Source organism: Cynocephalus volans, chromosome 7 (genome assembly GCF_027409185.1).
Source record: "Cynocephalus volans isolate mCynVol1 chromosome 7, mCynVol1.pri, whole genome shotgun sequence".
In the NCBI taxonomy this organism is placed as follows: Eukaryota; Metazoa; Chordata; class Mammalia; order Dermoptera; family Cynocephalidae; genus Cynocephalus; species Cynocephalus volans.
In genome coordinates this window covers 63,082,817-63,095,581 of record NC_084466.1, presented here as the reverse complement: position 1 = coordinate 63,095,581, position 12,765 = coordinate 63,082,817, and the positions used below count along the sequence as shown (strand labels likewise).

At 44.3% G+C, this 12,765-nt stretch overlaps 1 protein-coding gene and 2 non-coding genes across 3 annotated transcripts; all 3 read left to right on the top strand.

Annotated features, from left to right (window-relative positions):
• Nucleotides 1-4,859: 4,859 nt before the first annotated feature.
• On the top strand, nucleotides 4,860-8,984 carry TPT1 (tumor protein, translationally-controlled 1). The gene is made up of 6 exons (XM_063102533.1): nucleotides 4,860-5,040; nucleotides 5,302-5,375; nucleotides 5,917-6,107; nucleotides 6,482-6,587; nucleotides 7,506-7,622; nucleotides 8,770-8,984. The coding sequence occupies exons 1-6, from the start codon at nucleotides 5,013-5,015 to the stop codon at nucleotides 8,770-8,772; spliced, it is 519 nt and encodes a 172-aa protein (XP_062958603.1). The 5' UTR covers nucleotides 4,860-5,012; the 3' UTR covers nucleotides 8,773-8,984.
• LOC134382864 (small nucleolar RNA SNORA31) lies at nucleotides 8,577-8,704 on the top strand. Its single transcript, XR_010024126.1, has one exon. It is a non-coding gene; the product is annotated as a small nucleolar RNA SNORA31 (small nucleolar RNA).
• Nucleotides 8,985-9,716: 732 nt separating the features above from the next.
• Nucleotides 9,717-9,848, top strand: LOC134382865 (small nucleolar RNA SNORA31). The gene has a single exon (XR_010024127.1). It is a non-coding gene; the product is annotated as a small nucleolar RNA SNORA31 (small nucleolar RNA).
• The last annotated feature ends 2,917 nt before the right edge of the window (nucleotides 9,849-12,765 follow it).

Genomic DNA, 12,765 nt, shown 5'->3' with positions numbered 1-12,765 from the left:
TGCAAGAGGAAAGTGATGGCTGGAGTTTCAGCATCAGCTCTACACCATATGGATGGTGGAGAAGAAAGGAAGTCTGGGTCCCTGATGCCCATGAGCTGCCCATACTAGTATGAACTACATCCCCCTGAATTTCTTTTACATGAGAGAATAAACCCTTATATGTTTAAGCTGTTGTAGTCAATCCCTAGCTGTAACATGGTGAACCCTCCAAAGATGCTTTTATTCTGTGAGGACTTGAGTGAAGAGGCTAGAAGACATTCTTTTTGAGATCTGTTCAGTTGCAAAAGATATCAAGTGATCCTCAATTGTAAAAGTTGGGACAATCTTAGATTTTGTTAGAAATCACTGCTTAAGTCATTGTAAAGAATAAAATGTTATCAAAATTTTTTAATTATGCAAAAAGAAAAGCTCCTCAGCCTAGATAAAGGCCAAATCCTTGCCATTTTGTCAGTGACTTGCAATTAGTGAATAATTTCCCCCAGCCAGTTGTATTTCTGGTGTTCTGAGGTATTTTCAAGGTACAGCACAGGTTTTCCAGATCACAGTATGGAGTTTACATAGTACCCCACTATTCAAATCAGATTTTACTAACATTATTTCTTAGGCTGTCTAGTCCCTGAAAGGTCATGAACTGTCAAATATGAACCTGAGATAGAAATCTCAGGACTTTTTTTTGGGGGGGGGGGGCCGGCTGCTGGCCAGTATGAACAAATTGAATTCTTGTAGTGCTCCACTATTACATTGGTGTTGTGATTAAACAGAACATCTTTAATACAACATATATCAACTAAATCTCCCAAACACTTCCAAATAACATAATTAGAGTTAATAGTTTCAGGAATATTTTGAAAAGTAATAAAATCTGGGGAGAGTTATGGGTCCAAATTCAACCAATATTTATTGATCACCAGGCATTTTCTTATCTCATTTAACTCACAAAAACTTTTTTTTTTCTGGTAGCTGGCTGGCACAGGGAGCCAAACCCATGATGTTGGTGTCATGAAGCAGCATTCTAACCAACTAAGCTAACCAGCCAGCCCTACAAAGACTCCATCTTATACCTAGGCTCAGAGAGGCCTTTCCCAAGGTCACAGGACCAGAAATAGATGAAGCCAAGATTTCAACCTAGGGTGCTTTGACTCTAACTTCAGTACTCCTTTTCACCACGGCTGTGTTTTTACAGAACTTGAAAAAAATGTTTCTAACTGGACATAAAACTGAACAGGAGAGACTACTGTTTGAGGGTACTGTATGGGTGAATGGTAATATATATATATATATTTTTTTTTTAAGGTTTTTTTATATTCTATGATATTGTTGCAGAGCAGCTGTGGGGGAGGGGAAACGTGAAGGAAACAGGGTGAGAGGAGGAGGAAGGAGGAGGGGCAGGGTTGAGGCCTGTGACATCCCCCTCATTCCTGCATGGGAGACCAGAGGGCTTCCAGTGGTGGCTTGGTCATTGCTGGGCTGGGTGCAGACATCAGAGGGGTATGGCTGAAGCCCTCACCTTCCCAACTGCTCCAGCTCACGAGCCTGGGGCACTTCCTGCAGTGGCTTGGTGGTCTTCTTCACTGGGCTGGCTGTGGGTGTCGGGGGGGAGTAGCAAAGGCCTTTGCCCCCCCCCCCAGCACCCCAGCTGAGAGCCCAGGGTGCTTCCTGTGGCAGCTTGGTGGTTGTCGCTGGGCTGGATGCGGGTATCAGGGGGCGTGGCCAAGGCCCCAGGCCCCCCACTGCCCTGGCTTGGGAGAGCCCGGGGCACTTCCTGCAGTCGCTCAGTGGTTGTCACTGGGCTGGTCATAGCAAACATTTTTGTTCAGAATTCTGTTTTCGTGTTGGAGAATATCTGGGTTAATTCCTAGAAGCAGAATTCCTGGGTTTTCATTTTAATGAAGCAGGATGCTTCCAAACTTTGGGTTAGGAGTCATATCTGATTGTAGTATTCTGGAAGGCATTTCTGTAGCTTCTACCTATAGGTCTGAGTCCTGGAACTCTATAGAATTAGTTTAACCCCTTTTCCATGTAAGACTTATAGAGACTAGAAAGCAGGTACCATGGCATTCCTGAGTCTTTTTCTCCTGGAGGGTGAACCATCCAAGTCTGTATCCTGAGCCCACAAGGCCTTCCTCATTCATCACGAGGTAGGGCCATGCATTTCTCTTCTGTTCTTAGAAAGGCTCATCAAAGTTATTCACTGGATACAAAGCAATATTCTAGGTCAGGGAAGCAGGTGATTCTGCTTGAGTTTGATCACTCTCAGCCCATTCTCTCCATTCCACCTTCCTCAAACTTGGAAACAGACCCAGCCAAAGAGAACTCTCCTCGGGAGGAAGTTGGGTGAATGGGAATATTTCTGAATAACTTGAAAGAATTAAAGCTGAGGAAAATAATTAACTTGTGGTATGACTGGGATAATAATCTGTTCACACAATAATAATCTGTGATAATTATCTCACACATCCCAGAAATAATCAAGAGGGTTGAGAGATCCTTCACTGACCAACTATCAGAAGATGCCCATGTGTTTTCAGATGCCCTTTGCCTCATTTTTAGCTTCCTCCCACTTACCCAGTATCTTCTGGAGTGTCCAGTGCAGCACCAGACCCATTTTCCAGAGAGGGTCCTGTTAGACTGAGGACTGAAGCCATGTTGGGACATAAAACCACATGGGCTCCAAAAGATTTTGAAAGGACAGTTTTGTTTTCTTAGCATGCATTTCTCTGAGTTCCCTTTTCTCCTATGGTTATTTGATGTTTTGAACCTTGGTTATGAGGAAAAATGACTTTACATGAACGTAAAGTTGTTTTCAGTCAGCTTGAAGCTGCAGACTTGCAGGAAGGAAGTCTGATGAAGACATCAGTAAAGCTATGCTGATTCCACCCCTCGAGCAGGACCATGAGATAGCAAGGACAGGAAGAGAAACCAGAGTCTTGGTGAGAACACACCTGGCTCCTCGCAGTCCCCCTCCCTCCTGCTTTTCATTTCCCACCTTCCATTCCCCCAGCTTCTCCTTAAACCCACCTCCCCACTCCCTAAAGTAGGAAGCAGTTCTAGTCTGTCTCCTCAGACGTCTCATAATAAACTTTCTGCCTCACACCAACACTTGGGACTGACAGTCTTTTATTTCTGAGCAGACGACAGCAGGACCTGGACACCAGTAACGGTCCCATTTCTTGGCTCTTCCATTGTGACTTCTCCATCATTCCAATCACTGTCCTGTGCCCTGCCCTTTCACAAGGGTTGCTCTCTTACTCTGCTGAATGCTTTGTTAATGGATTTATGAAAATTTGGTAATGTATTATAATTACCTGATGCTTTGATTTACAAGAATAAATATTCCTATGCGGGTAGGACTGGATCTAAATTGCTTACAACTGGTACCTCCATGCAAAGTACTGACTAGGGACACAGTAGAGCACAAAATATTTGTGGAATGGAAAAGTGCTCAGATTTCACACTGGTACACATCGTTGCCTTAAACCAAACATATAACTAAAAAGGGACGTTCCCCCTTTCCCCCTTTTTGGCGGCTGGCTAGTACAGGTACCTGAACCTTTGACCTCGGTGTTATAACACCTTCCCTCTTTTTTTAGTACCTAGTAATTGGGTCTAACGTTCTTTAAATAACACGGGTAGGTGGGAAGCTATTTTGTTGTTGATGTTTAAACCTCTAGCAACAGGGACAAAATTTCAACTTCATCTTTTTTTTTTTTTTGTCCTTTTTTGTGACCGCGCTCAGCCAGTGAGCAAACCGGCCATCCCTATATAGGATCCGAACTCGCGGCGGAAGCGCTACTGCGCCCTCAGCGCCGCACTCTCCCGAGTGAGCCACACGGGTCGGCCCTCAACTTCATCTTAAAGTGACAACATACCCCTTTTTTCAAACAAAGGACATAATTCAAGACCAAGTGCAAAACAGAAAAGGGAACAGCTATTTAGCTGTCCACCACAGAACCACCACAAGCTTCCAAACACCGGACCAAACTGAAAGAGATGGGAAAGCTGTGGAACTCCCGTCACACCTTCCCTCCTAACCCACTCCATTCCTATGGAGCCTGCGCCCCCCACGGTTATTACCCAGGGGACGGGCAGAACGACTACCGGACTCAGCTCTGCCCCCACAAAGTCGTCCGAAAACTCCAACTAAGGCAGCCCTGGGGCAAATGTCAAGTTCTCCGAGGCACACGGAGATTACAAAAGCTAAAGGAAGGGCTGGCCCGTGGCTCACTTGGGAGAGTGCGGTGCTGATAACACCAAGGCCGCGGGTTCGGATCCCATATAGGGATGGCTGGTTAGCTCACTTGGGAGAGCGTGGTGCTGACAACACCAAGTCAAGGGTTAAGATCCCCTTATCGGTCATCTTAAAAAAAAAAACCAAAAACTAAAAAAGTGCCCAGTCCCCTGACCCGGTCTTCGTAGACAGCCCCGTAGTCTCCCACAGGCCTCAAGGGCCCGACCTCCGCAAGTGCAAAGTTACCCTACATCAGCTGACATTTCTGCTGCCAGGAAGGGGTGGGAGCTTGAGGGGGACTAGGCGCGGGGCGGAAGCTTGACGAGATTTCGCCTAAGCCCCACCCAGGCCCAGCACCGCCCCCAACAGGCGGCCCCGCGGGGCAGGGAGGGAAAGGACGGACAGGACTGCTTCCCCCACTCTCCCACGCCTACGGCGGAGAGCACCCCGCGAGCCGCGCCCTCCCCTGCCCGGTCCCTCACCCCCAACCCCAATTCCCTCACGCACCCGCCGAACGCAGCACTGTGCCCCAGCGCAAAGTGCCCGGATGCTCGCAGGCCCAGCTCTGCCCTGCGTGCCACGTCACCGCTTCCGGCGCTTCCGGCGGCGCAGCGGGTGATGACGTAAGGGACGTGCCCTCTATATGAGGTTGGGGAGCGGCTGAGTCGGCCTTTTCCGCCCGCTCCCCCCTCCCCCCGAGCGCTGCTCCGGCTCCAGCGCGCTCGCTCCGAGCTCCGGGCTCCTGCCAAGCTAGCGCCGCCGTTGTCTCCCACCGGCCGCCATCATGATCATCTACCGGGACCTCATCAGCCGTGAGTCCTGACTGCACTATCCGCCTACCGCCGCGCACTGGGGACGGGGTGGGGGCTGGGAGAGCGGACGCCTCCGTCGTGGGCCTAGGGCCGCCGGCAGCCTTTCCGGGAGCAAGGAGGGGTCGGTGCCTGGGGCACGCGCTCGGGTCGCAGGCGCCCAGGGAGGAGCGGGCGCCGTGTGAGGGCGGCCCGCGCGGGAAAGGGCGGCCCGGCTCTGGGTTCCCGGCGCCTCATGACGGGAAGGTTTGTGTTCTCAAGCAGATGATGAGATGTTCTCCGACATTTACAAGATCCGGGAGATCGCGGACGGGCTGTGCCTGGAAGTGGAGGGGAAGGTGAGTGTCGGCCGCCGCTCGGGGGAGGCAAGGCCGGGCAGGCTCGGGTTTCCGCCGCTCCCCCGCCCGAGGTTGTGCAATCCTCCCCGCCGCCTCCTGGCGGAGGAGACGCTCTTTCCGGGCTCGGGTTTTTCTAGAAAAGTGGAGGCGGAGCTGAGCCTGGAAATAGGTCCGCCGCCTAGGCGCCCATCCTCCCTGCGGGCAGTCCGGGCCATGTTGTTTCCGGCTTGGGAACCCCAGGCCCGTCAACGTTTTCCCTATCCCTAATCAGCATGTGGCAACGCGACAGCCCATAACTGGAAACAACTTCTAATTGATTGTTAATGACCCCATTTTCATTGAGGTCAACAGTTAGCTCTTGTTGAGTCAAGCCGTTTCAGGAAATCGACGGTCGTGTTTTTTCCCAAAACGATGCTTTTGTGGTATTCAACAAGAACCAAGAATGTTTGGTGGAAAGATGGTAGATGCATGAACTGCTGGTGTAGAAGGTGTTCTGGTTGTGTTTTTGTCTTTACAACGAAACTGCTTTTTCTTTATGTAGATGGTCAGTAGGACAGAGGGTAACATTGATGACTCGCTCATTGGTGGAAATGCCTCCGCTGAAGGGCCCGAGGGCGAAGGTACTGAAAGCACAGTAATCACTGGTGTTGATATTGTCATGAACCATCACTTGCAGGAAACTAGCTTCACGAAAGAAGCCTACAAGAAGTACATCAAAGATTACATGAAATCGTAAGTGATATTGGCAACAGTTGTTGTCTAGAATCATAAACGATTTAGGGATTGGCTAACTTTTGAGGTTAATAGTGGACATACTTGTGAAAAGCCTTACCTTTTTATTGATAAACTCACAGACAAGTTTCTGTAAACTATTGTGAGCATACTTGTGGAGCAGGTAGTCTAGTTTTAAGTTTTTAGAATAGAATAGTACTTTGGAAATAGTTAACATGAAATTTGGAATTATAAATATTCTTGAAAGATCCCTTTTGTGAACTAGTAATTTCTTAATTGTGCCTTTTTCAGTTGTAGTTTGGGGATTTTTTTACTTAAAAAACCGATTTTGCTCAAAACTTAATACTTTAATCTATTATAAAATGTTGTTTTAGAATCAAAGGGAAACTTGAAGAACAGAGGCCAGAAAGAGTAAAACCTTTTATGACAGGGGCTGCAGAACAAATCAAGCACATCCTTGCTAATTTCAAAAACTACCAAGTAAGTAACTTAAGTATTTGGATCAAGGATTGTACAATTTTAACTGCAAGAGCAGAAAATTAGTTACTTCATTAATCTTCCTGTAATTGTGGCTTTGAGCCATTTAAATACTTAGCTTCATATGCTCAACTGGTAGTCCAGGTGTAGAAAGTAGCCATCCCCACTCTCACATTTTTCTAGATCCTGTCTTCTCATTCAAAAAGTCTTAATGTCCACTTGCTTCCCAGATGACATTTCTCAGTTCTTTTCTTTCTTGGATTGCTTCTTAAACTCTTAAGCATTGTTCCAGTTTTCTGTTTACAATTCTAATGTGTCTCATTGCTACTGGTGCTCTGGTGCTCTTTCTGATAGATCTGACCTTGTTAGTCCTGTTTTTGGAAAACTTCAGTGACTTCTTACCTCTAAGACTTGATTAAAAAACACATCATGATCTGGCAAGCTGGGTTGGTTAGAGTGTGGTGCTGATAACACCAAGGTCCAGGCGTCAATCCTTGTACCAGCCAGGCTCTCCCCTCCCCGAAAAAATCACAGCTTGCTCTTTAATTTTCCACCTTTCACATGTCCCCTGGCCATAAGATACTTCTTAAGATATAGTCTTATCATGTCAGACTACGTTCCTTGTTCTTGACTGTGTAAGCAGTCTTGTAAGGTTTGGAATTGTATATGTGGGGTTGAGAGAGAAATAAGACTTTCAGAAAGCCCAAAGTGTTCCTGGATTGTACTCTTACTTTGGTCATTATTGGTGCTTTAATCTGGTGAACAGATGTTTGTGGTTAGTGAGTATTTTTCTCTTAGGCATCTGAGATTTTTGATTTTTGTGGTGTTCTGAATGTTGCTTTGTTGTGTTGTAGTTTGTTTTTATATGACATATTTATATATAATGGTCTAATTCTGGGTATCTCTTGTTTGCTTCCCAAGTTCTTTATTGGTGAAAACATGAATCCAGATGGCATGGTTGCTCTGCTGGACTACCGTGAGGATGGTGTGACCCCATATATGATTTTCTTTAAGGATGGTTTAGAAATGGAAAAATGTGTAAGTATAAGGAAGTGGGTTGAGATTAATAATGTAAAAATCAAGATATTTTAGGTGTGATTCTCATTGTTTCATGTCAGTAGGATAGAATAGATTCTACAGCAGTCTTTTTCTAAAAACATGGATCTAGTTTTGTGTTTCTGTTTGGGGATCTAAAGAGGATTGTGCTTCACAATCTTAAGGTATAAAAAGGAGGGCTGGCCTCGTGGCTCACTCGGTAGAGTGTGGTGCTGACAGTGCCGAGGCCGCGGGTTCAGATCCTATACAGGGATGGCAGTGTGCTCACTTGCTGAGCGTGGTGTGGACAACACCAAGCCGAGAATTGCGATCCCCTTACCAGTCAAAAAATAAAATAAAATAAAAATAAAAAGGTTTAGAGTTGTGATTATCTACAGAAAACTTTTGAGTATAGATGGCATTATAAAGTACAGATTAAATACTGATCTAGAAATCAGAGACAACACCTTACATTGATCTTCCCCATACAAAGGCCTGACTTTCTTCATATTTTGCCACATGTGTATGAGTATCAAAGTCTTTTTCACTTTGGTTTACTGGTAATTGGCAGCTGATCATTGAAAGCTTTAGGACATTACTTGATTTTAGTAAATTCAATTAGAGCTGACTGCTGCTAAAACAAACTACTTTAATAAAATTAACTCAATGTCTGCTATGCAAGGAAGCTGTACAAAAACATAGATATTCATCATCCTAGCTTTCAGAAGCTTCTATATAAAATAGGAACAAGATAAACTTAAAGCTGTTCTGAACAGAATTAGAGACAGCAGTGGACAAAAATTGCTGAGGACTTGTCAAAGGGGATTATTTAGACAGTATCTGAGACTTTTGTTGTCATAACACACAGTGTGAGTTCTGTAACACAGTGTGAGTAGGACTGGCCTCAGAATGAGACTTCCCTGGAAAATGTGCTGCTTTGGATTTGGTAAGGGTGTTCTGCATCCACTGATAGACCTTGAACAATTTGCTGTTGTTCTTTTGGTTTGCACTAGGATGCGAAAGAAAAATCCCTGCGCTTTCTGTCTGTCTTTGTGGCGGCCCAGATTGAATTGGGGAATACATCTGTAGCCTAGAAATGTTGAGTACTCTGATTGGGTAAAATGTAAATATAATCTTCTTGTTTTTACAGTAACACATTTGGCAATTACTTTGGATCTATCACCTGTCGTCATAACTGGCTGCTGCTTGTCATCCACACAACACCAGGACTTAAGACAAATGGGACTGATGCCATCTTGAGCTCTTCATTTATTTTGACCATGATTTATTTGGAGTGGAGGCATTGTTTTTAAGAAAAAAAACATGTCATGTAGGTTGTCTAAAAATAAAGTGCATTTAAACTCACTTGAGAGAATGCTCCTTAGTTTAATACATATTTAAACTAAATCCACTGCTAAAAAGCATAAGACTGTCTTCAGATAACTTCTACAGTGAAAGCTACTTCTGGGACTGGAATATAACAAACAAGAATCAAAAGTTTTAATTCTCAGTTGCAGTAAAGGGAAAGACCGTGCTCATGGCAGTGCCAACATTTGAAGTGGAGCCTTATACATTTCATCACCTACAATGGAAATAGTTAACTCTGGAAGAGATTACCAAAAGAATAAAAAAAGACTAATTCAGTTGGAAGCAAAGTATTGTCTGAGCTTATTTAACATAAATCAAGTAGATTGGTTGTCCTTGAATGCCTTCTGGAATGAATGTCAAACTCCCTGGAAACTAGAACAGGGGTTTGCAAACCGGCCTGTTCTGACACCTGTTTTGTACTTTAGGTAGTGGTTGCATTTTAAAAATCAAAAGTCTTGTGGGATATAAAATTTGCATTTGTGTCCAGTTTTATTGGAATACTGCCTTGCTTGTTTAGCCATAAATGAGCAATGGCTGCTCTCCCATCGAAGTGCAGAGTTGTGTGACAAGGTAGAGCCTGCAAGTCCTAAAATAACTGATCCTATATGTGAAGTTTGCCAGCCTCTGCAATATGAAAGTAGATGGAATGTGGGGTAGCTGGTGGGCAGAGGAAAAAGTAACTTGTTCAGACTGTACCTGAAGACTGGGTATCAGAATGAGAAAAGGAAAATGCATCTATTTGACAGACCTGGAGCAGTTGCTGTCTGCTGCTAAGGTTTCCACTACAGATGCAAGAAAAAAGTCCTTGCGCTTTCTGTCTGTCTCATTGTGGCAGTCAAGATTGAATAGAGGAATACAGGGGGAAAGAGTTTTTGCAACTTGGGAAAACAGTGAAGATCCTGTTAACTCCAAAGAAAAGCCTAAAATTTGAATTTACTTAAGAAACGGGGGCTGCCTGGTTAGCTCAGAGTGTGGTGGTGGTAACATTAAGGTCAAGGGTTTGGATCTCCGTGCTGGCTAGCTACAAAAAAAATGTTGGAAAATATTCCCTGTCATCTTTACCTGGTTGATGATGCCTTTGAAAGCTTAAAGGTTAATTAAAAGCAAGCCAGTGATTTTGTTTGGTGCATTTGAACATGTGAATCCAGTGATTCAGCAGTCTGGAATTTGCCCTAGTGGCTTCAGAGTGTATAGCGTGGTCCAAAACCTGAGCCAGATACTAATAGTGCCCCCCTGGTGACTGGTGAGAGCAAACCCAAATATTGGAAACCCCAGTCAGCCTGATAGCAACTTCAAGCATTCTGATTTCTGACATTAAAATGGAGGAAAAATTGCCAGTCTGAAACATTCTATCAGGGAAGGAATTTTCAAGCTGTGGTTCGTGCTGTGAAAACCAGGATAACCTGATACTGGGGAGAGAGTCTTGAGGTAACAACTAACCTGAAACCAGTTGGTGAGCAAACTGGAAAAGTCTGAAAGAGCAGATAGCAATGTGAAGGTTTTGTGGGGGAGATGAACCTGGTTCCCCTGTCCCAACTTGTTTTGAAAACTTAAAAATGTGCCAGAAAAGTCTTTCTCCAGTGATCCCTACTGTTACGTATAGCTGTATTCCCCAACATCCAGCTCCAGTCAAGATTCATACACTGCATTTTATTATACCTAGTCTTTGATCCAGAAGTGAGCAAACCCAACCATTTATTTCGTGATAAGACTTTCATCGGAGTCCCGGTAGTTGTCTTGTATACTACTACCTTGGGGCGGGGGGGCGGCGAGGATGGTGGCTGGTATGGAACAATGAACCCTTGACCCTTGACTTTGGTGTTATCAGCACCACACTTTGACCAAGTGATATACTTCCCATTATTTGGGGTCTATTTTTCCTGGTTATTCCTAGAGTCAGGTTATGACACTTTGGGCAAGAGTAACAGGTGAGTAATTGCACACATCAGAAGGCACATGTTTTGTCTCATTGATGCTAACTTTGATATAGGCATGTTTCTACTGGCCTGTGGGACCCGGGCTTTGTTAGGGGTGTGGAGAACAAAGAACTCATAGTGTTGTCTAGGAAGGCCTTTGTAATGTGACATTTGAATACAAGCTTGAAGGCCTGGAAGTAGGCCATGTGGATAATCTGGGGGCAGGCCATTCCAGGCCAAGAGAATAGCAAGTGCAGAGTCTGGAATGTGCTTGACATGTTCTGGGATCACTTTGGCTGCTGTATAGCAGAGTAAAAGAATAGAGCAGTTAAGTGTATAATGCAATATTTGTAGGCAGGAGGTGATGGTGGCCTAGTGTCAGGATAGTGGTAGAGGAGGTGGCTGGAAATGAAGGTAAGAGACACAGGATGTGCTGAGGGGTTGGGTGAGATGTGAGAGGATGGATTTAAGGGTGGTGCCAAGTATTTTAGCCTGAGCATCCAGAAGAAAGAAGTTAACAATGAGATGGGAAATCAAATGTTTGGTTTTGGACAGGATAAATTTAAGATTTTTTTTTGGCAGCTAGCTGATATGCAGATACAAACCCATGACCTTGATGTTATGAGGCAATGCTCTAACCACCTGAGCTATCTGGCCAGTCCTAAGATACTCATTCTTTATTCAAATGAATTGTGTAAGTGGTTGGGTTTTGAGTCTCAAGGAGAGTGGTGAAGTCTAAGCTGGAGAACCCAACATAGTGGGAAGATCTCAGATGACATTTAAAGCCATAGTACTGGATGAGCTCACTTAGAATAGACTCAGCCCTCCAACAAAGAGGTTGGTTGGCATGATGAGGAGCCTGCAAAAATGATTCAGAAGGAACTGCCCCTAAAGTCAAGTGAAAAGGAAGAAACAATAAGGTTATCTGTTACAAGTTAGTCAGCTATGGCTAGGACTAAGAGTGGATTTGACAAGTGTTGGTTTTCGGTAGTAGGGAAGAAAGCTCAATTACAGTGGGCTCAAAAGAATAGTATGTCTGTAGGTGTCACCCATGAGATGTCATAATACTAGTAGATTTTTTTTTCTTAGTTATTGCATGTGTATCAGCTTAAGTAACAGGAGTGTGAAGGACTCATTTGAATCATTAGGAGTTTTTCATAAATCTAGTTACATCACTAGATTTGTGTTGATGTAAATTCTATCATTCCAAACTGCAGCATTGGCCAATAAAAACACTAAACTGGTAATGATGACGATTGTGATAAGGTTGCGAGAAAAGGCACAATAAGCCACAGCCAACTTGAAAAAACAGTAAGAAAGCACCCTTTGAGGTTATACATCTGTGCACGCAAACGGAGTGGAGGGACCCTGGCTGGGAACCAGAGTAAAATGGAACTAAACCCAGGAGGATTTGAATTAATGGATAACACAGCTTAGTGACTGGTAGTTTACAATCAGTAGATCACTACTACACAATCCTTAATCCTATGGTAAAGGTTCAGCTAAGAGCCCACAAACTTAACTCCCCAAAAGAGCTCCAATTGGTATGTGTTTCTAGAGGCTTTGCCCGTAAGAATTGAGGGTTGTTGGGGGAACATTTAATATTTTACTACTCCAAAGGAAAAGTCCTTGGGCTGTTCAGTTAGTTTAGATGGTTAGAGTGTGGTGCTGACTACACAAGGTCCAGGGTTTGCCGAATAACAGCAAAGGAAAAGTCCTTCATTAAAGTGTTTAACATACACAAGTAAAGAAAAAGGTGCTAGTGAGTAAAAGCTGATACGATAACAGTCTCAGTAAACTAGATTCTTTAGACTTGGAGTTTGCAGATAAGTTCATCATAATGCTGACAGTTTATATCCTGC